General features: G+C 40.1%; 1 protein-coding gene across 15 annotated transcripts in view; it reads right to left on the bottom strand.

Annotated features, from left to right (window-relative positions):
- LOC120553473 (ELKS/Rab6-interacting/CAST family member 1-like) overlaps nt 1–24,711 on the bottom strand; it is a 123,577-nt gene that overhangs the window by 53,283 nt on the left and 45,583 nt on the right. For 4 of the 15 annotated variants that reach the window (XM_039791892.1, XM_039791898.1, XM_039791897.1 and 1 more), the window contains 6 exons: nt 20,559–20,570; nt 17,620–17,655; nt 11,890–12,025; nt 9,786–9,917; nt 5,204–5,257; nt 3,396–3,556 (listed from right to left, as the gene is read on the bottom strand). In XM_039791892.1, the coding sequence (XP_039647826.1) occupies nt 3,396–3,556; nt 5,204–5,257; nt 9,786–9,917; nt 11,890–12,025; nt 17,620–17,655; nt 20,559–20,570 (531 nt within the window). The remainder of the gene's footprint in view (nt 1–3,395; nt 3,557–5,203; nt 5,258–9,785; nt 9,918–11,889; nt 12,026–17,619; nt 17,656–20,558; nt 20,571–24,711) is intronic. The other 11 variants (XM_039791894.1, XM_039791901.1, XM_039791904.1 and 8 more) reach the window with 6 other exon arrangements.

Genomic DNA, 24,711 nt, shown 5'->3' with positions numbered 1-24,711 from the left:
TGTCATTATTCCAGCTGTATTTGGTATATATTTCTACATGGGAGTGAGAGTGTGGATGTGTGTTCATACTGTATATTCTATGTCTGTCCAAGAAACCTCGGAAACATGCTGTATCATATATCATGTCTTACAGTAACATTAAACCCTACACCGATGTAAAACTGGGCAACAGGTCAGACATCAAACCCCGAAGAGTTACGGCAGCATGTGTGTGCAGAGACAGTTTCATGTGCATTACACCGAGATATATGGACATGCAGGACACAGCCACCTTAAACATCTCATGTTTTACATGTGGGAGAAAGCATGAGGCGAATGACGTATTTGCTGACCAAACCCTAATGTCTTGTGAAAAATATGAGCAGTGGCATCACGTACGTAACTCAGAGCAAGACATCTAGCAGCTACCTGAAACATGTAAACGTTTCGCTGAGGGGAAACAGACACACGTACACAATATTCCAAATACGTGGGAAGAATATCTTACTGCAGCCTGAAAAATATCATGTATTGTGCAAAGGCAGAGGATGAAAGTGCTGTATTTGTTTCAGTATAATCACAGGCGAATGCAACAATTCTTCATAAGCATCTGCAGGTGATTCATGGAGCCTTTAAAGGAGGAATATCCAGTGTGTTCGGGGAGCTACTTTTGATCAGAAAACAACCAGTATACAGATGGAAACAGGAGAAAAAGCATGGTATGAAAGTGTTGCTGAGACTCAAAAGACAAACAAACTGCTGGCCAACAATAAATAAATAATATCTTCAAAAACAATCAATAACAACGATACAGAAATAGTGTTTGAGCAGAGGTAGTAACAAACTCTTCTGTAAGGAGATTTTATGATTGAAACTGTTTATTTACCTGTTACTGTACCAATGTGTGATGCAAATGTATCATTGCCCAGGTCAGTAAAACCTGCCACAGAATACCCCTATTAGGATAACCTGCATTCTGGAAGACTTGTGCTGACGCAACAATATTAAAAGCTACCTATTGTATTTAATTTAGCCACTTTACAACTATATTTACAAATATGAGTGGCAATTTGCCTTTGGCTAGATAAAAAAACAAAGGTGAACACAAGAAATACTGCAAGAGAAACTCAACTGAGGTTTCAATATCTCTGAAGATACACAACTTCTAGAAGTGGTGTGCTAAGAACTAAACAACTTACTGTCAAATGGAAAACAATTTGCAATCACATACTGAATGCATATGTCATAAATATTTGTCTCATGGCTGAACATATTGTTTATTTACATTTGTTGCGTATTTACAGAACCACCAGAGACGATCAGCAGAGTAAATGTTTGAGCTCTGGAAAGTAATAGGTATGATCTGTGTATGGAAACACACAGTCACACCACTGTTGTGTAGTGATGTTTATACACATACATACACACACGTGCATAGTATGCCACTGGGACAGTGAAGTTAAATAATAGCTCAGATTGAAACATCTTACTGTAGACAGTTAAATCAAACCATGCATGTGTGCATGGTGGTCTGTTTGTATGTGTGTGTTTGTATGTTGTTATTGTGCACTTGCGTGGCCCGTATGTGTTGGTGTGTGTATGTACATGAAGTAAGGATGCATGTGTGTGCCTGTTACATAAATATTCATCATGGCATCTGTATTTTACTTAAAAAGGAACATTGGACAAGTCAGGCGTCAATAAATCAATCACAGCGTGCTTGCACACGTGCACACTCACACATCCAAAATTCACATACGAAAACAAGGCCACGCATTCTGAAGCGCTGACGCTTGTAATAATCACATGGGTCGTTACTATGGTGATAAAATGGCCAATAACCAGTTCACCTGGCCTGTGAATGGACATGCTGCTGGACACACACACTCTCGTCTCTCTTAAAATAACACAGAAATGCTACGTTGGTAGAAAACGTCGAAGTCCGAGTGCAGGAAAACTAAATCACAGAGCATGACCTCATTTTCCCATCATGCCACAGTAAAAGATAGTCCCACAGCGTTTATAAACAGGGAGGACATGCTAACACGGACATTCTGCTTGGCTTCTATTTCAGCCCAAAGCGTCATTCCACTAAATTAGACCTCGTAGTAAGGTCTCAGTGAGGATGTAACATAGCAGAAAATACTGGGAGTCATCGGACTGCTGGACTCCTCTTAGCTGCACTTAAAATTCAAACCTATCTATTAAAATGACATTAAAATTTACACAGAGTTAAGGCGTACACATGAGCGTGTGCGGGTGTCTGTGGATGTAATCAATCATATGAAGAGCTAGACAGCGGTACATGGTTATTGCATTAACACACTATTTACTTCTATGGCTTTAAAGTGCAGAGCGAAAGAGGGTGGAGATAAAAGGAGAAAGGAGAGAGAGAGGTAAAGAGAGGAAGAGGAAAGAGAAAGTTGATGAGGTGTCGGGTGAAGATCATGTCAATGTGACCAGTGACCACCTTCCTGGAACACTGAAGCAACATGGGAAACTACTGGAGATATCATAAGGGCTGCTAATTTCAGGGGAAGTGTTGAAGGTGGTGTCTGAGTAACTGAGAACTGGTTGGAGACGTTATACTGTATATGTTGACTGCTGTGCCACCTGGCAAATACAGTAGGTGAGAGTGAAACAATACAGGAAAGTAAATACATTGTAAAAGTGGCTAAAATGTTTCATTTTATTTTTTGCCATGACATTTGCCTGGCTCTATGGATAGCAATATCAGTCTGTTGGTCCAGACTGAAATATCTTAACAACTATTGGATGGAAATGCCATTAAACTTACTTACTTACAGACCATAGAAATATTGCATACACATTCACGTTCCCCTCAGGAACTTCTCCTCTGACTTCTCCTGTAGCACCATCATCAGGTCAAAATCTTTGTCCAATTCTTTGGTTTATGACCAAGTACCTGCTAAACTAATGGCATCAGCCTCAACTGTACTTTGCGTTTTGTACTAATTACCAAATGCTGCCATGCTAAAAAGCTAAACTAAGTTGGTAACCTGCCAAATGTCATCATATTTACACTTCCATTGTAAGCATATTAGTGTGCTGATGTTGGCAATTCAAAACAACACTGCAAATACAGCCTTACAGAGCCGCTAACTGAGCCTTAGACATAGTCTTGTTTTCATATCACTGCATATGAGTGTTTGTAAATCCACATAAAAGAATAGAAGATGAAGAAATAAAATGATTTTTTTGGCACACGAATATGTAGGTAGAAAGATAGAAAGACATTGTTTATTTGTTGTTTGTCAGTGGCGTGTTTGTGTCTTTGGAAACATGACAAATGACACAAGTGTCCAACAAAGATTGCACCCGTCAATGTTCATGTTCAGCTGTTTTACATGTTAACATAAGTAATAATAACAAGTAATAAAATGTGTGTGTCTTACTTCATCTCCAGGACCTCCTCCAGGTGTTTCCGCCGCTCGGCCCGCAGGGAGGTCAGGTGACCTTCCTTCTCGGCCAGTGAAAGTTGAGTTGATGACAGCTTAGCTTTCATCACGTCAAGTTCCTGTTTCACCCTTTCCATGGCAACCAGCAGGTCCTCCACCTGAGACACACACACACACACACACACACACACACACACACACACACACACACACACACACACACACACACACACACACACACACACACACACACACACACACACAGTAAGACATTTTAAGGATGACTTCTACTTTATCCAACTTCTGTCTCAATCTGATATTTTAAATTCATATTTTCCTTCAACTTTTTAATTGGCAATTGCTTAAAACAGATATTGGCATTTATGTTTGTGTGTGTGGGTGTGTGTGTGTGTGTGTGTGTGTGTGTGTGTATGTGTGTGTGTGATGTGTCTTGCTCTCTCTCTTTCTCCGTCTATGCGTGTGCATATAACAACTACTGTGCTTTTGAAATGATTTAATAATTTGTTTTTACATGAGATGCTAGATTGCAGAACATCAAACGTGTCATTTTTCTTCTCCATGTTTTCTTTCCTCGCCGTTGTTAATCTTTCTCTTCTCTGATATCTATTTGATCTATGTCTCTCTCTGGCTGTATATCAGTTTGTCAGTTTAATGTCTCTGAGGTCAAAGTGTCGAGGTCACTGTGATTCTCACAGCCCAACGATGACTTGGCCTGCCACTACACACACACACACACACACACACACACACACACACACACACACACACACACACACACACACACACACACACACACACACACACACACACACACACACACACACACACACACACACACACACACAGACACACACCTTCTCTTTGGATCTACTTTTAAAGTTATTTATTCCCCGTTTGTCTGAAGTGTTTAAGTAAAAAGATAGGAGGGCAAGAGTGTCAGACAAAGAGGAGCTAAGAGAGTAAGAGTAACGAAGATAAATGTATTTCCTCAGAAAAAATAGATGGCATCAGCAGAAATAAAAAAAGTACAACCCATGAAGATGAGCGGAATCTGAAAGTAGCTCCTGTTCAGAGAGAAATGGGGACCAAGACAAATAAGAGTCTTGTGATTAGAGTAAAGAAGCTCGAAGAAGGAAGATCTTTCTCTTATGTCTTGCCGTCATTACTCTCTTCCAGACTTATGTAATATTGGGCAACCAATACAACAACTTCCCCATAATCTTCAGGTTGTTAATCTGAGAAATCCCAAGCCATCTTCTGCCTTTACTCAACCACTATATGCATTTGAAGATTGTAGACATTAGTGGAGTTTACAGAGTCTTTCCCTGTTGCTATTTCAACAAATATTGTTTTACATTTCCAATTGGATTTTCACTCCTTAAAACATAGGGCTGAGATAGAAAATGTGAATAAGAAAGGAAAAGAGACAAATAATACATAATATTTTTCCAAAGTCATTGCTGGGTACAGAAGGTTTTCCATAATGTTAGCATGAATGAATGAATGAATGAACAAATCAATGAGTCTGATCCAGATGAAGAAACCTTTTGTGCACCTTTCAAGAAAGCTTTACAAGTTTAGCTACCAGTTTACCGGCACACTTAAAACGTACCAGAGGCAGTAAATGAAGATTTGCCATGCTGCTGTTTACCAAAATAAAAATGTGAAAAAACGTGACGGAGTGAAATGAAAAAAAAAAAAAAAAAAAAGATGAATGGTGAAGACATGAATGATGAAATTTATAAAAGGCTGGTGAGTGAGGTTTGTGATGATTGTTTTGTTACCTTTGACCACCTAAAGCCGGCTGTGGTGAACTCATGCATTGGAATGTTAGAGAGCTGCATACAGAAAACAGAGGGATGGAGACAGTGAGAGGGGAGAAAAAAAGGGATACAAAATGGTAGCAAGAGAGAGTATGAGACAGAGATATAAGAGAGGTGAGGAAAGAGAATGAGTACAGAAAAGGGAAAAGAGCAAAGGTGGACATAGGGAGGAAAAGATGGATACAAAGAATAGGCTCAGGGAAGAAGGGAGAAAGAGCATGAAAGTAGGAGAGAGGTGTAACAGAAGACAATATAAAGAGGAGGCAAATAGGGCATTCAAATATTAGGAGGAGTAAAGAGAGGGGGAGATAGGATTGAAACAGCAAACATGCGGGGAGGAAAAGCAGAGAAAAGAAGAGAAAGACAAAAGTTGTAAAAGTGCTCAAGTGAAAAGATAAACTGCACAGCAAAAGATGAGAGAGGAAGCAAATGAAACAAATGCTAAGCACATCAAAGAGATAACTAGATAAAAGAAAGTGCAGACAGAGCGCAAAATACTGAGCGGTCAGAAACACAGGCAGCGTTAAATATGCAATGCAGACGAGACAGAAAGAGAAGGAGAGAAGGGGAGAAGGACAGATAAATGAAGACAGGGGAAAGGAGGAGAGAAAGGCCTTTGGCCGACATCAGAGATGTAGAGATTGAAGGATGAAGGGATGCAGGGAGGGGTGAGGAGTGATGAGGCCCGGCTGGAGAGGAGCTGGAGGGGAGGAGGACTGCAACCCCTTCACACTTCTAAATGTTTGTGTGTGTGCATGTAAGAGTGATTTCAACTTAATTTTAAGAGGAAGAAAGAAAGAAAGAAGAAGGTGCACTGAGTTCAAGAATTAAAATAGCTGGAGAAGAGAACGCCTGTTTGGTCAGATGTAGTATGTCATACTGTTGACTCATTTCTCTGTCACACAGACAGACAGACAGACACAAACACAACACACACACACACACACACACACACACACACACACACACACACACACACACACACACACACACACACACACACACTCACCAACACACACACACACACACCTCTCTTCAGAAATCACACATACAGTAGTGACTCATGTCTAGCAGAAAAGGTTTAGTATATTTTTCTGTGGTTTTGGTCAACCAAGTTTGCCAGACAAGCCCTATCCATGGGACAGTCCCACACACACGCACGCACATGCACACACACACAATATGTAGTCAGGGTGTGTGTGTGTGCGTGCGTGCGTGCGTGTAAATGTGCCTGGTTTGGCTGCATTTGCATGTGTGTGTGTGTGTGTGTGTGTGTGTGTGTGTGTGTGTGTGTGTGCCAGCACTATAATAAGCAATGTGTGTGCCTTTGAACAGGCCGTCCTCATTAAGGGAGGAAATTGTCTCCCCCTCTGTCATCATTTTATAAATCATTATGTGAAAGGCTAATTGCAGTGACGCAGTTGTAAAACGGGAACACAAAAATATTTATTTACAATTTACTTGTGTATATAGAGCCACATTTCCAGTTAGAAAACCAAAGTCGCGTCCATCTGGCTCCTGCTGAATGCTGTGTTGTGCTGCGCCGGTGCGCTGTTCAAATAGCAGTTAGCACTTCTTTCCGCCATGTTTGTGTGTGTACAGTATGTGGAACGTTGTCCTGTGTATTACTATCCTGTCTGTAAGTACCACATGCACACGTGCGTGTGAGTCTGCGCTGCAAAGGCTGACTTAGGGTTGTTGATGTTGGGTGAGGACTGCACTGAGTGCTTGGCTGCCATCTCCACTCGTTCACCGCACACTGTCCTTCCTCCTTCACTGAAGCATTTTAACACGGGGACGCTCTCCAGCACCCTGCCCTGGCCTAAATGGCCTCAGTTTTGTCTAATTAAAGCTGCCACTTGTAGCATTTTCAAGTATTTCAATATATTGCTGGCAAATTAAATGTGAGAGCTTTGTACAATTACTGTATACAGATTAAGCAACAGTCTACTTCAGGAGGATAAACATGTTGGGTGTGATTTTTCCATCTTTTCTTTACTTGTTCCAATCTTTGCTATTGTGAAAACCTTGGGCATGCATGATCTTCTCTGCAACTGTGTCTTTGCTTTGTGGATTTGTAATTAAGCCATAGGTTACTACTAGATCAGCTTGTTTGACCAAATTGCTCCAGGAACTATAGAACCATAGGATCTAAACTCAGGAACTAAACACATGCTGTTCTTTGTAGTTACTGTGGACCTGCCCTACAGTAGTGAAATGATGCAAAGGAGACCTTCAGAGGTGGAAAAGGAGACTGTAAACTCCAGGGTGCTTGTCTCCAATCCAATCTTCTGAGTGTTTTATGGTTATCTATTTCTGCTTTAGAAGAAGGCTACATAACAATGATAAAACAAATAGCAAATAGCAAGCTTTGTTCTCTCTATCTACACTCCCTCTACCCCCTGCCCATCTTGCTTTTTTTGAGTACTCTGCAAGCCAAATGACTTTACTTTGATACAACTGGCAACCATGTGAACTACTTACTATGTGAACTTAGCTGCAGAAAAGTTGTAGCAGCCACAAGGTTTGCGTTTAACCGATCAGTGACGATCAGCTCTGCAAAGCCTGCCCCGAGAGTTCCATCAGAATGTACTAACCCCTGAGCGGGGAATTTTTCGGGACCAGAAACTATGGCCAAGGAACTAAATTTAGACCCTTGCTCCTCCCATCTAAATTCGAGGTTAGGTTCCTGAGATCCTGAAATGGTTGCTGGGCGCACTAGAAAGGTCACTGCAGAGAAAACTGGCAATATGAGACCATCTATCCTCCCTAGAAAAATGACAGAATCAGTAATTTCAGTAAATTCTGCAAAACAACATGTTTACATTCAAGTAACAAATCTCTCTAGCCGCTCTAGCTACAAAAGTCTGACTTAATTTTTCCCACTTCCTATTTCTTCCCTAGTCGTTCTCTTACCTCAACCATGTGGTTTTCATTATAACCATGATAAAAGCCCTCTAACTACCAAGTAGTAATTTGAACCCAAACCATGATCTTTCTCTAAACCTTACCAAGCTGTTTTGTGCCTAAACCTAACCAAACTAACCATACTATTGTCAAATCATCAAACTGATGTACTTTTCCACAATCATAAACTGTACAAATTACGTATTTTGTTGTTTAATTTGGTGAATTAGGGCTACATTTGTGCAAAGGAATGCATGTGAAACGTTTTTTTTTTTACATACTTTACATTACCACACACACATATTTTGTATCAGCTTGTTCATAACTACCATTACAGCCGCATCAAGTTCCCACAGTTGAATATCCACCTCCAAAATGCTATTTCTTTTTGGTTGCATCATTACCTCAAGAGAAAAACCCAAGCTGTCGTGTACATAATTTTAAACATGTTTTCCTGTGGCACCTTTGAAACGTCAGGATTTTGACTAGAATTTGAAATAAAGTTTGGTGAGTTTGAACGGTACAGGTCCGCACACGGAGCTGAAGAAAATACATTTGTTTAGTAAGCCTTGTAGTATCTTTGCCAAGAGAGCATAATTAACTATTTGCCTCCATCTGTGCATCATTTTTTTATGACACCTGTCTATTTTGAACTTATTCTGCTGTGGCACCCACTAACATTAACCATGGATGAGGGTGTCAGCAATAAAACATGCGTTTGCATGCCAGTCTTTATGTGTCTGTCCAGAAGTAGCCTGGTAAGTAAAGGCCAGAGAGGACGGCCAACATTTAGAGGCAGTAATAACAATGGAGTCTGGCCGTTTTGCCAACAGCTACAGCGGGCCATGTTTTCTCAGGGCAGTTTTCATCCTTACAGCCCACGCTGTTTTTTCCCACTTGTCAAAACCCATCTAGGCTCTGAGCAGCGTTACCCATCTCTATGGCCTCGTTAAGTCACTGGTACCCAGGGGAGCGACACAAACACACTCCCACTGGTCTGAGGTTGAATCCACTAAACCTTTCCCTTCTGAGCCTCCCTTAACACCGCTCTGAGCTTTCCCACTGTCTTACTGTAGATAAAACAGATTACAAATTGGAGTGGTCGGGCTCGTGCACCATTAAAGAAAAAGCTGTTTGTGTTTTCTGGCTGAAGTGGACAAAATACATGCTGTTCTTAAAATAGGGATGTATTTACATCTCCCCCAAATGAGGAGTGACTGGGCAAACACACACAGAGCCACACCTGAATGAGCTCAGTTGGCACAGGGCATGTGTGTTGCCGCTACCATTAGCCCCTACTGGCATAGCAATGTTTAGCTATGTCAGAAAGAGTTTTTATGTTGCCCTAAAGATGTTTGTCTGTGTGTGTGTGTGTGTGTGTGTGTGTGTGTGTGTGTGTGTGTGTGTGTGTGTGTGTGTGGTGTGTGTGTGTGTCCAAATGTCCCAGAAAGACAGAAAAATGAAGGAAATCATCAGAAGTTAGGACATTTTTTGTATTATGTGAACCAAAAAAGTAAGTGCTAGGGGTTGAGTTTAAGGAAAGTTTTGGGTCACACATTTACTGGTTGGGGGTAAGGATTCTCCTTAAACATGCAGTAACACACTTATGTGTATTTGCTACTGAGAAAGATGGCACCTGTTTCTCGGAGTGTGTGCGTGCCTGCTCCTCCTGGGCGAGCACCACCTCCCTCTCTGCTGTGATCTGAACGCTTTCCCTCAGCGCTTCCTCCAGCTCCTCAATACGCTCCTCCTTCAGACGGAGGGTGTCCTACAGAGAGAAAGTATGAAATGTAAAGAGAGCATAAACTGTTGTGTTATCCATCCAAAAGTTGTGGAGACAAATTTACGCAAAATCACAAATGCCAACCTCATGGTGCCGCTATAGGGAAAGTCAGTGGATCACCAAAGTCAGTAGGATTCATCATCTGGGACTGTCTGTACAAAGTTTTATATCAATCCTTCCAATAGTTGTTGAGATATTTCAGTCTGGACCAAAGTGATGGACAACCATCCTTAGAGCTGCTAGCATGGCCAAAAATGCCAAACATGTGATTGGATGGTTCCAGCTTCTCAAATGTCAGAATTTGTTTGCTTTATATCATTGCAAGTAGATTATCTTTGGGCTGTTGGTTAGATAAAACAAGCTTTTTAGGTCTGGGAAAATTTGATGCCAGTATTTACTATTTTCTGACATTTCATAGACCAAACATAAGCATTAATTGTAGCCCTAGATATTTGTAATATACAATACCTGGTTTTATGGGGTCTGATAATATTATTTTAGGGAGGCTTTTAATTTAAGCCTACACTAACCAGAAAATCAATTGGCTTACTCACATTCAGTACAAAACCTTCCTTGATCTTACATCCCTCATATTTGACAGACTGCATATTACCAAATTACATCAGTTTCCCATAACAGCAGCTTTCCCTGTCACACTCCTGCTTGAAATGTCCCTAAGGTTAAAACCTTGGACACTTTTTTTTCCAGTGGAAAACTGGAAAAAGCTGCAAAAGACTTCAACAATCTGATTTCCATCTGTCTCTGAGGACTGACTGTCAGGAATTCTAAATCACACATTAAGCTGTTTCTAAGTAAAATGACAACATGAGCTTCCCACCAATTCCACAAAAAGAGTTTTTTTTTTTTTTGCCAGGCTTCTTGGTTAAATTAGAGTTGAATGAATAATAATAATGATGGAGATGGAGCGGGAGAGAGAGGATGAGACATTACAGTGGTGATGAACAAACCTTCCAGGACATCTCCAACACATGTGCTGTGAATTTGAGTCCTGCTCCAGATCCAACATTACTTGGTGTCTAACTATGCACACTGAGATGGACTTTAATTGGATTAAATCCTCTTATTGTATTGAATTAAATTTACGGTCAGAATTATACTCACATTCCATTTACAGTCCTCAGTGCTGGTTATAGTATGCATTATGCAGAATTTCTTACAATTGACACACACACACACACACTAGTTATGGTTGTAACCGCTGTGGTCTCATAAGTCTGACTGACTCACATAGCTATCAGCTCATCTCCTGACCACATGCGTACACATAAATGACAACTTCTAAACCCCTTAAACCAAAGATCAATCATAGCACAAGCACACACACGCCCACGCCTGTACACACACACACACACACACACAAAAGAGTGTTTTCATCTGTCTCTAATAAGAAAAGCAACTGAGCTTAACGATTACTGGAAGAGGAGGATGGACGAGGAAAAACAGAAGAAGTCGGGGGAAGTTCAAGGGAAATCAGGAGGGGGAAAAGGAGAAACTAAAGGTAGCATTTTAAAACCCACAGCATCCACTACATAGTTTGTGTGTCCCTTATTTCCCCGCTTATCACCTCTCCTCCTCACCTCCTTTCTCCCCTTCTCCAACAATTTTTTGTTTCCTCTTTTCCTCTCCATCATCCATCTGCTCTCCCTGTCCATCATCCTCTTCAGTTACCCCCCTCACACACTCCCCGAGCGAGAGCTGCATCGCGTGTGTGTGTGTGTGTGTGTGTGTGAGAATGAGTGTGTTTGACATTGCCTCAGGCTGCTTCCTGTCACAATTGTCACGTTATCATGAAGCATTGTTGTCACAGCAGAAAATATTCAAGTTAGGACGGACAGAAGGAGAGAAACTTTTTCTGTCTCACGTTTTCCTGGCCATCACACTTCTTTAACTCCCAGCTTCCTCCTCTACCTTCTCCCTCCTCTTCCTCCCTCCATACCTGTATCTGCTGGGAGCTTTCATTCAGATTGTCCTCTCTCTTCTTGGCATCCTCCATCAGCTGGGCGTTCCTGCTCTTCTCCAGCTGCTCCTTGTGTTTCAGGTTGGCCACCTTCTTCGACTGGTCCTTCATCTGCCTGCACACACACACACACACACACACACACACACACACACACACACACAGAATACAACGTCAAAGTCAATGCATCACCAACATACCGTCGTTTTGACTTCTCTTATTATTTAAGGGGTGGATTTTTGTGACAAATTAGATTTCTGTACAGTACATCTACACTGGCAATTGTTTTTGCCATTAGTTGCCTTAGTTTTCATTAAAAGTGATTTGGTTTTCACTGCTTATTGCCAACCCTGACTGAAAAAGTGTTTGGAGTTATATGCTAAACGCACACCAAAAATTAGGCGCTGTCTATGGCAGTGGTCTACTTAGAAGATAGAAGATAATTGCACACAAAGCTCCAATGAGTTCATTGCATCACTAGCATTTGGACCACATTTAATACTAGAAAGTAGGTTGAAAAAATATATTACAACATTAATTCTACACCCCTAAGACTACGTCTAAAAAATGTCCAACTCTCTCAACTTTAAAAAAAACAAAAAAAAAACGGTAATCTAAAAGTAAGAGGTTCAAGAAAAAAATGGGCCTGTATTCTTTTGGTCACTTAGAATATGTCACAAAAAAATGGACAATGTCTCAATAAAATAGTGTGTCCGTGTGGCCTCTCTAAGATGACCTTACAAGCTCAATAATAAGTCATTCCTCCTCTCTTTTCCCCTGTTCCCCTGAAATAAAGGCACACATGCTCCCCCAAAGAAACCTTCAAAAAGTTTCTCAGTAATCTAACTTGAAGAAAGCAGTATTACTTGCCTTGACCGGTGTCTTACATACCATATCTCAAGATTGTGTCTAACACGATCTAAATTCAAACCCTAAGTTAGGAAAGTCCTGAATATGCCAATATACCAGCTTTAACAGTATTAACTACCATCTCTGACTGCAAAAATCTGACACATCAACCCCACAGGTATGCTTACAAACACAAAGCAGCAAGAACCAAACTGACAATGCTGGCAGGTCACACAAGTGCAGCTGATATTCAATATATAAAGTCAAACCGCCTCCCACCAAACATATTCAACACACAATGTCTGTTACTGCCATTAAGATGATACTGCAAGGCACTCTGATTAACTTTTCGGTGCAATACAATGCCGTAATGAAATCCCCTAGGGCCAATATAATGTATAGAATTGTACAGGAATTCAATAAAAAGCTATGAATCAATGACTAGATGACATTTCAGATTTCTCCACAGTGGGAAGCATGAAGGTCTTTTTGCAGGATTAGTGGGTGTCGGGAAGCAGAGTCTAAATCATCATCTGGGGAATGAAGGAGAGATTCCTCATGGGAGCAGCAGGGTTGGGAGATGGAGAAAGGGTTTAATCCCTGTTTAAGCTGTTTGAAAGCCATTGTGGATCTGTCACAGACCTATCAGCTATCACAGCAGCTTGACTTGATCAGGACCTTTCATACCTCTCGTACACACACGCACAGATGTGGACTAACCCAAGCTAATGCCAGTAAGGTTTAACAATGTCTACTGAATCATAGAACACAGATGAAAGATAAGTCAAACACAAGGATTTATATGTAAGCATGCACACATACTGGCACATATCCAACAAAAGACACTTGGAAGACAAAACAAAACTGCTGACGAACACATTAGAAACTGACCAAACTCAATAAAAGTCATTCTTTTCGCTCTGTATAAGTCTGAGTCTTTTGTATGTTTGCATTCTTTAAATGCCTGCTCTGTGCAAATGTTTATGCATGTGTGTGCGATCCTGTTAGCATAACTTTTTACAGGCTCCTAGATAAATCCATTTTCTTCACTTCCATTGCTGCAGCTGCCAGTAAAAGAGCAGAGCTCCAGTGATGAGAATCCACAGCAAACACCAGCAGCAGAGCTTGTGCACTCATGGGAAATCATTTTTTACGAGCCATACTCTGCATATTTTGTTCCCTATGGTGTAAACAGGTTCCAGTTGTAACGTGACCTTCGACCTTTCTCTGTGCACCACAAAGCTCTGAGCTTATATCCATGCATTTGCAATTCTACAATCTCAGTGTGCTGTTTCACTTATTTTATTTTTACTGCTTTACTCCTTTGAGTGCAATCTTCGGTCTAAATTCACAAGAGTGTAAAGTTTTGTTTACATCTAGTGATATACATATTCTAGTGTCGAGATATTTTATGACACTCCCCCTCTCTTTCATCTTTCCTGTCTATGTGAGCCATAAACTATCTACTAAACTAACCTAAAGTAATGCGAGTTAGCCATCAAATGGCTTTTACATCAGTATCACTGCCAGAAAAGTTGAGAAATTATATTGGCAGAGGATGGTAACATAAAATCCTCTATGTGTTTGCTAAAAGGTCCAGGGGGCCCAATTCCAAACCGTCTAGAGAAATTTGGGAAGCTGGAAGAAAAATTGAAATGCGGGGAAGGGGCCAAAACTGCTCTGGAGCACCTGGGCATTCAAAGCTCACAGAATAATAATCAGCATGCGTGTGTACATGTGTGGCTTCTACTTGTATTGTTTTTTTCATGCATTTTAAAGGCCTACATGTGTACCATATTGCATCATTATCACATCCAAATTGGGTTCAAATGTTAAACAGGAAAGCAGATGAAGTAAGCGTGGAGTCAGACTCATTATGGAGGGTTTTTTGTTTCCTTTGTTCTGTCTTGATTTCAGTTTGCACCCTGAATGTGGGATAAATTTGAATATTTGGGATCAATTTTGTGCTCTACGCCCTGTGAAAGTGCGTAACAGGTCATAAACAGGCAGGAATGTTCCTATTGGAGGTTTTCCAGGAAGCTCCAACCATCTGGTTAGCTCTCTGAGGTTTCCCCCCTTCATGCTACATTTACTGCACGTATGTGAGTGTATGTGCATGTGAAATAGACTTTTAGTTTGCAATGTTTCCGATTGACTCAACACTCACCCACCCACTTACACACTCTCTCTCTCTCTCTCTCTCTCTCTCTCTCTCTCTCTCTCTCTCCTCTTTTGCTAATGCTAAACACTTGTTTTGCTCAAACCCCACTTGTTTGCCTGTATCACTTTTCAGCACAAAGAGCATTTGCATGGACAACTATCACGCACTTGCATCAGACCCCAGCAAGTTTGTCCTCCTCCTCCCCCCATTGGAATTTCTTGCTAACTAAAACCAACACTGATCGTACCCCCCACTTATTTGCCCTTTTTTGCATTTAGCATTATAACCATTTGCATAAAAAGCAATCGTTTACTTGCATCAGACCAACGAACGAGGACAAATGTACAGTGCCTCACCGCTCCCCTTTCCTATCAGTCTTCTCCACACTCACTCCCTCTCCAAATGCAACATTACGCTTTCCTTTGGCTGAAATATTTTCATCAGACCATGGACCATTTCTTCCGTCCTTTCCTCTCCCTGATTCCTTACACTCCCTCTTTTGTCATGTCCATCTCCTGTGCTTTACTTTCCCTCTGACTCCTCTCCTCTACAAATATATCGTGGATCACAGGCTACTGCAAAATTCACAAACTTTTAGTTTTTTGTTTTTCATCTCCTCAATTATTGTTTATCATCTGCATATAAATCTAATTTATCATTAAGTTAATCATCTGTAATACTGAAGTAAAGTGTCTTTTTGTGATAATGTAAGTAAGATGTAAGTTTAATGTGATAGCAGACAGCTGACATAACAACTGCACACAGGAAATCACAAATATACCTATGTGTGCTTTTAAAGACTTCTAGTCCTTGTAACTGGGTTTATTATATACTATGCTAATATATACTTTTATATTATATGTTAAGCACAAGACTAAAAAGGTAAAAATGTATGTAAGCATTAATTCAAAACCTCCTTATTGTTCACTATGACATTATTACTCATTATATAGTATTACTCATAGTATATGTGATGTCAGTTAAACTCTTGAACCTTCAATCAATTTTTTTTTGTAAGCTGCATTAAATTTAGAAAAAAAAAAAGAGTCCACATTCGCATCACATATCAACAGTATCTAGTGCCTTACCGAAGCACATGGCACTTATATTGAAAGTATTCAAACCAATAATGCTGTTTACAGTACAGCTAGATAATTACATCAAATGCATATATTCTACAGGCCATATGCATAGTTTCCCATCCTGATCTAGCTTATCATACCTTGATATCTTTAAACACTTTGGGATGTTCTCTATGGGGTAGGATAGCATATCACATTTAATATTAGTTTTATATTATTATGTAACCTTGATGTTGTGACATGGGTTCAAATTCTACTGTATAGCATAAATCATGAGTCAGCACCGGTCTTTCTTTCCATTCCATATTTCCGCTCTATCCTGATCAACAAACCATAGTTTAAAAAAAAAAAAAAAAGTTACAGTTGTGAATATACACATTTAATTAAACACTAAAACACTTTCATTACTCTTGTTGCTTTGAGAAGCAGAAGTTGCTTGGTGAACTCAATGGCTCGGCTCAGTGGAGGCAAAGTGCCATTTGAAGCGGTTTTAATATGTAAAATACTTCCTTCACTCTCCCTCTGAAATCACTTTCAACAACTGCTGCAAACCGCTAGACGAGGCGGAATCACAGGAGAGTTCACTCTACCCACAACGCTGTAAACACGATATACAAATGTGCAGTGAAACCACGTCTACACACACACACACACACACACACACACACACACACACACACACACACACAAAGTACATAAAGTACACAAAGTACACACATACACAATTATACACTCATTGACACACCCTGCAAGAGCAAAGACTTACTAAAACTGTGCTGATAGCGGGCAGCACACGCACACACATAGTCGGAGCTGTCAACTGCTCCAAACACAACCTGCTTTGTATTAGTCTCTTGGTCGGACCACACACAAATATTTGAAGCACACACACGGATGTGCGTGCAACTGTACGTAACATAACAACATGCATCCACTTTCCAGCATTTGCACAGAAATACACACATGTACACATGGTGGCACACACACACACCAACGTATTTGTTGACAGCACTTTGAACTGCCTACATTTTTTCAAAACCTCAAAAATACCCTCATGTACTGACTGTACACACACACACACACACACACACACACACACACACACACACACACACACACACACACACACACACACACATAGAATAGCCTTCATTAAAACTTAAAGCTGTAAAAGTGCTGGCAGTAAAAATGAAAAACACACACACACACACAATCTTATAAACTTCAGTAAACTTTAGTGTCTCCAAAATAAAAACTTTTTGACCTCCCTTATTAGCATGCTGCAGATATTCAGGGACCCACATTAAGGTAATATTAATATTGCATTTGGAGTCCTGTATAAATATTTGATCAGAAATGCTCGGGGGCCTCGTGTATGTTTACTGCACATAGTTCACCCAACATTAACATCAAGGATTTCCTTTTATCCATTTGGAATGCAGTACTTCTCTTGAAAATACAGGAAATGTTGGTTTGCTTTACTAAGCCCATAAAAACTATAAAACATAAAAAAGAAGAAAAAAAAGATCAAAAACATAATAGTCTTGCCCACTGTTGGTGCAGAAGAAAACTGTATAGTACAAGGAGGACATTTTGGAGGAATAAAGAAAGAAATACTTATGTTGTTGTTTGCAGAATGACTGTTGAAAATCCCTGAGGTAGAGAGAGAGAGAGAGAGAGAGAGAGAGAGAGAGAGAGCAAATTTGTGAAGTAAATAAGAGGGTACGGCAACTAAGACCCATGTAAATTTGTGCAAACTTCCACTGTGTGGATTACTGGAAACTAGCTGTAAAAAACACTAAAATACAACAACAGACAGAATGAAATGTCCTCTTTAATAGCATCTGTCCTTATAAAAATGTATGATATTTACCCCAGATTTTAGAACTAACCACCCAACGTAAGGGAAAGTGTTTAGATAATAGTAATAGTGTAAGCATGTGACAGAGAGCTGGAGTTGATCTTGGCTTTGTCTTTGTCTACACGGAGATCAACAAAGTCCCTAAATTAAACACTGACACTCCGTTCTTTAGCCTTATATTTATCTTTAGATCTGAACTCTAGATTATATTGTAGATGAGCGAACAGAACAAGAAGACTACTCTTATTATGCTGCAATACAGTATGCGGTTAATGCATGCAGTGAAATACTGTAGCATTCCTTTAGCCCTCGTGTTCTGTTTGGAGCTTGTTTTATTCGACCAAATGTCCAAAACCCAAATATATTAACTATAATAATTAAAGAATATTAATTAAAATACATTAATAGCAACAAAACACATAGGTTAATATAATAATACTACAAAGCAAAGCAACATATAAGAAAGTAATCATTTACAGTGAGCAGCCATTATAAACTGTACTGTAGTCAATGTGTCTATTTTCTGAATACTGGAAAAAAAGTCTGTTGTGTTTGTGTTTGTGTTTGTGTGTGTGTGTGTGTGTGTGTGTGTGTGTGTGTGTGTGTGTGTGTGTGTGTGTGTGTGTGTGTGTGTGTGTGTGTGTGCGCGCGTGCATGTGAGTTAATTAGTCAGCAGTCATCCCCACTGTGGTGTTTTCCCCTATTAGCTGGCAAAGTCTTTCTTCACGTGTGTTTGTGTATGGAAGACAAAAAAACAATGTGCATGGGTCTGTGATAGCGTGTGTTTGTGCCTGCTTGTTGTCACCCATTAGCTGACAAACCCCTGCACCACCTCAATGCTCAGAGTCATACGGGACCTCAAGGGGATCACACACTCACACACACACACACACACACACACACACACACACACACACACACACACACACACACACACACACACACACACACACACACACACACACACACACACACACACACACACACACACACACACACACACACACACCGCAATTCCTTTTTAAGATACAGAAACCTTGATGTCAGACATTTGGCAGTGGATGAGGAGTTCCTTAGCTCAAGATCAAAACAACCAGAAAAAAGACAAGACGAGAAAAAAAACACAAAAAAGGACAGAAGAATAAAGTCTTCTGTCATCTACCGACAGCAAGGCAATGCTAACTTTTTCTTTTGTGTATTTCCCCCTCTAAGAGTTGAATCACAAAACACCAGAACAACAGCAATGAAAAAGCTGACAAGATGGCAAGGGGAACAGTGGCTCTGGAAGTTGAAAAAGAAAGAAAGAGCCAAGAAGGAACTGGAACTGGGGAGACATTTAAAGCAGAGAGCACAAAACACTCAGACCACCAGATTTATGCAGGAAATAGAAGGGACAAGTGGTTATTATGTGGTCGATCACAATGTGTAGGTCAGAGAAATTTTAATATGACTTTGATATGTCTGTTAAAAAAGACCAAATTCAGACTTTTTGGTTTTGCATGTTGAAATCTCATTACAGAGTCACCTTCTGAGTGCAGATAGGAATATTCCAAAAAGAAGAAGAAGAAGAAGGATGTTTTTAATACAGGAATATGGACGATGATTAACGGCGCCATTCTTGAACCAGGTCATGATTTCTGAAAAGAGACAATGCTGTTGAGTTTTTCAAATGTATTTTTTCAGCGCTTTGAGCACCACAGGCCGAGTGCCATCTAGTTCCACTACAGGTAGATTGGAGAGCAGGCAGACATCTCTACGGCTGTTGACCAACTTACACCAAAAACAATCTAAGATGAAAAATATGTATTTTTGATTTTGGGGTGAACTGTATCTTTAAGGAAATAGTTTGACGTATTTACTTTCTTGACAAGAATAAGATGATACCTCTCTGTTAAATATGAAACTACAGCCAGCAGCCAGTTAGCCTAGCTTAGCATAAAGACTGGAAAGAGTGGTAAACAGCTAGCCTGGCTCTGTCCAAAGGTAAAAAGATCCACCTAGCAGCACCAATAAAGCTCACTAATCAATACATTATATTTTGTTTGTTTAAGCCGTTCAAAAACTGAAGTGTAAAAAAGACAAGTTGCGGTTTACTGGCGGTTAATTGCCGAACTATTTCTTGGCTAGGAGCAGCGACTTACAGGAGTCTCCGCTGATTGCCTGGCAACCTGATCAGACCATAAAAGACTGTGAAACATTGGTTGAACATTTAAAATAGTGTCTGAACTGTTTAGCAAAAGTATGGCAGGAACAAAACGTGGAGTGATTTCTCTGAAAAAGCCACAAAGACAGAACCCCAACAGAAGTAAGGAGAACTGAGCAAAAGTTCACAGCTGTCCAACTTAATGATGGCGATACGTCGCTTGAACATTTTTCTTGTTTGCTGTGGTAGCCTGAAGTTTGAACTTAGTGCTAGTGTCGTGACAAGACTATAATGCAGGCAGAAAAGAAACAATAATGTTTCCTCTTCAAAGAGGCAGTGATGTGGCAGAGAAAGAGAGCGGAGTGAAAGTCAAGGTGTCTCCTTCAAAGACAGACAGACATGATGGGAATGATTAAAAACAGAGTTTATGACAGAGTGAAGGAGATGAGAGAGTGTCTTGATGCAAGGACAAGAAGTGTGACAACGAAGGAGAGCGCAATGAGAGCGAGAGAGACAGTGATGGAGGAAGAAAAATAGGCATGCGGTACTAACCTTGAGGCAAAACTGGGTAGAGCAGGAGACAGCGTTGCATTGTAAAGATAAAAAAAGGGAAAGAGAGACAGAGAAGGAGAGGGAAAGGTGAGAGGGAAGACAGGTGTTGAGTGCTAGGTTAGCCAGCTTGATCACTTTTCAAAGAGGAAAGAGATGAGAGACAGAGGAGCTGACAGAGAAACAGCTAGAGAGACATAATTAACCATAGAGCTACAGCGTGCACATAAACAGGGAGACAGGCATGACCAAGCAGACAGTCACATGGACAGGTTAAATGCAGGCATTTCTTCTTTGAGGGTTATGAGAGGCCTCCTCACCTCACATGACCTCTACAAACATTTAAGGGCACACAAACACACACAGACAAAACTGCAATCACAAACCGTAGAAAGTGAGCAATTAGCCAATCAAAGCAGGAGAGCATGCTCCCTATGAATGATTTCTTCTTCAAAGGTTTTGATATTACAGACGACTTCTTTCGCTTCCCGCAGGGGCCACTTGAAAAGCGCTCAGCTCGTGGATTTGTGGTCTCCACATTGTGTAATCATTAAGATATGAAATTTGAAGAAAATTCCCTTCCTAAATTGGTTGACCTCGAAAGAATTCCACACAATCACTCCTCATGTGTTTGGTTGAACTGGCAAAGCTTAAACTCCAGGGTGAGCTTATGCCTGGGAACGCACACTAATAACAGCGTGCCAGAGACAAATTGTCCATTACAGAACAATATAACACACAATAAACTTCTCTAATTTCCCATTACTCAGGTTTATACTCTACATCTCTCTAAACCGCCTTCATTTTTCTCTTTTTCTTCTCCTTCCAGTCTTTTCTGTCAGTTTCATTTTCTGTTTCTCTCTCCCCAACACGTTGTCTCTTCTTCTTTTCTTTCCCTCGCTGTCTCCACCCGTTATTTCATTTCTGTCTCCTTGTTTTTCTCTCTCCACCACCACCTTCCTTTCCCTCTTTCTTTCCCTCTCTCTTTTTTCTCCTTTCCACTCTTCCGTCCAAATCCTTTATTTTGGCCATCAGGGCAGATTTTCAGCTCCATTTCCCCTCAGTGTGAAGTCACTCAGTCTGCTCCAATTACCATCTTAGTTACTGAAATAACCTGGTACCATTACAGCTGGATTTAAACTAGAGGGGAGGGGCAGAGAGAGGGCTGATGTTTACACTTGTTTAACCCACATTTGATCGTTTCATTTGTAATGTTTCCCCTGCTCACTCGTAGCCCGGGGTTAGCCTTGGTGCCAAGCTAAGAGTTAGCCACAGGCGAATGTACCCTCCTCTGTCATACCTGTCTTATCATCCACAGCATGGTTTGGTATCCCTGGGATAAAGTCAGTGTTTGTACACTTTCTGTTACAGGGTCAGTGCTTGCGGGTTCAAAACAGCCTAGTTGCTAAATATATTTCTAATCTTAAACAGGGAATATTTGTTAATCCTTTCCAAACATTTTTTAGTTACATATACTGACATCTGTGAACAGACAGTAAAATAGCCTAAATGGTACCTTGAGTGTAGTTTTCACCAATTCACTATTCACCAAACCCCTTCCGCGAAAACACTGATTGTCTAATTATACCTTAGCAACCATAACTAGGCACGGCAGGCCTAAAGATTAGCATTTTTCCATATGCCGATGAGCACCACTCTGCATTTTAAAGGTGTGTGTGTGGGTGGGGGGGGTTTAAGCCTTTTCAAAACCAAAATCACAAGAGCCAAAGTGTAAGAAATAGGGCTGGGCGATATGTCCCTCAAATCATATCACAATATTTTAGAATATATATGCAATAAAGATATTCTTGATGATATGACAAAATACAATTTGTTGTTTGTCTTTTCCAAAGTAAGCTGCAATCGTTAGCATGTCTGGTTAACTAGCTTAGTACTTTCAGTAGCATATATAAACAGTCTAATCTTACGTTTTTCTTCTACTAAATGCATATTTAAATTTAAAAAAAGCCATATTCAAAAGTCAGCTCGATACAGTATTTTCAAGCAATTTATGGAGCTAACATTAGCTTAATTAGATAGCTAGCTACAGATGAGATGCTTTTGATGATCTTTGTCTGAAATCAAGGACCTATTATTACAAAAATGACTAATACCTTTTGAGTGTTAGATCTGCAACTGTTATTGTTGTTGACGATGGAAAGCTTGAAAAGCATAGCAACAGTAACTAAGGGGGACGGAGCTTCTGTCCTCTTCATGACTTTACTTCACCATGTCAACACATAACCATTGTCTTAACTTAGATACATATATCTAACAGCTTAATGAAACCACTAAATGAGAAGATGTAAGAAGTATCATACTTCCTTACAACCTTTAATATAATCTCTACAAACCGCGTACTTCACAGTAGTGACTGTATATGCGTGTGTGCCAGAGTGCAAAAGGAAATTTCCCCATAAAAATTGACTTAATCTTAATGTTACTATTACAAGATACTGTTCCTAAACCTAAGGCACTAAGACTAGATTTAATACCTCTCCGGATTCCTAATAGCAGCCTTCAAAGTTCAAATATGAAATATCAGTTGCAGAGAAGCTTTTATTTAATTGTAATCCACGGGGAGAATGAAACATCTTTCAAATACATATGATGTAAGATCTTTTAAAAAATCCCACATGTTCACCCAGCTGCAATTTTAAATGGCTATTAGGTTACACTACAATGTTATCCACTAAGCTAGTACCACTGTAAATCTGCATCTGCGGCTACTGGCAGACTAAATAACACACACGCACGCACGCACGCACGCACACGCACACGCACATGCACACGCACCAGTTTGAAGTCAGCAGGTGCTGAATTATTAATAGTGTTGTATTTCTACTGACCAGACAAGATACTGTGAGGAAACATTGAATCTTCCTAAAATCCTTAACAACCATTAGTCAAACCACAGACTAAGAGAAAAAGAGAGAGTGGGTGTGGGTAGAGATCATGTCCAAAGAAGGAACGGCAGAAAAGATTAAAGAGAGAGAAAGAGAGCAGACGCAGACAGAAATCTTGATAGTTCAGAAATCAAAGGCATCGAGAGGCATGTAAACAGACAGGCGGACCAGTTTTCATACCCGCGGACAGCTCTGACCCTCCAAGACAAACTTTACTCTCACTACTCAAACTAAAATAAATACACTTCAAATTGTTTTTTTTAATGTTATTATTTAACCATTGGTGATGAGATAAAGACACCTATTTTTTGTCGAAGAACAGGCTTATTTTCCTTATTTATGTAGCCCTCTTCATACAGAAATACTCATAAACAGGCACACAGACAGAACAACAGAATGAAAGATACACAGAGAGACAGGTAAGCACAGAGGCAAGCAAGCTGGCATGCAGGCAGGCAGACAAATATTCAGATACAGAAAGAAAGAAAAGATAGAATATGGTTAAGACTAGTTTATGAGGTATATATAGTGTACATAAGCACCCACTAAGAGTGAGAGACAGGTTAAGCCACGATTATACAGAAAAGTAGAAAAGGAGTTAGAAATAGACAAACCATTCATATTAGCATAAAGGAAATACAAAAAAACTGAACTGTCCAGACTCCTAATGAAAGAAAAAAAGTGGGTTAAACTCTGCAAGTCAGCCATCCTTGGCTGAAAGTAAAACAAAAGTAAAGCGTGAAAACAGAGCCACTAAATAAAAGAGTTGCATCATTGACAGGAACAGCGGCTCAAAGAGTTACAGGCTGTACAGCAGAGACTCAGGTGCCAAACTGTGCCCTCATTTTACAAACTTTTGGGAGCAGTTTGGCTTGTTGTACTGCAGTTTAACAGGAGAAAAACTGCTGCTGATGCACAGATGTGTGGGAGTACAACTTGTGTGGATAACTGACCTTAAGAGTGATTTGTTTCATTTTGCGAATAGTCGAACCAATGCGGCAACTCTTTGATATTTATTATTAGTGAACATACTCAGCTCTGTCCCATGTGGAAAAGGCTTGCAAAACATGAGAAATCTTTTCACAACTGATTGTCTTTTTTATTTCATTTTAATGTGCTGCAATTGGTGGCCATTATCAATTAATCTGCTGATAAGTTTCTAGTTTTTAATTAATCGTGTTGTCTATAAATCTGAAAACAGAGACAAATATCCATTATAATTGCCCAGAGCACAATGTGACATATTCAAA

This window comes from Perca fluviatilis, chromosome 23 (assembly GCF_010015445.1).
Source record: "Perca fluviatilis chromosome 23, GENO_Pfluv_1.0, whole genome shotgun sequence".
Taxonomy (NCBI): domain Eukaryota; kingdom Metazoa; phylum Chordata; class Actinopteri; order Perciformes; family Percidae; genus Perca; species Perca fluviatilis.
Note: the sequence above shows the minus strand (reverse complement) of the source record. Positions and strands in the feature narration are given on the sequence as shown.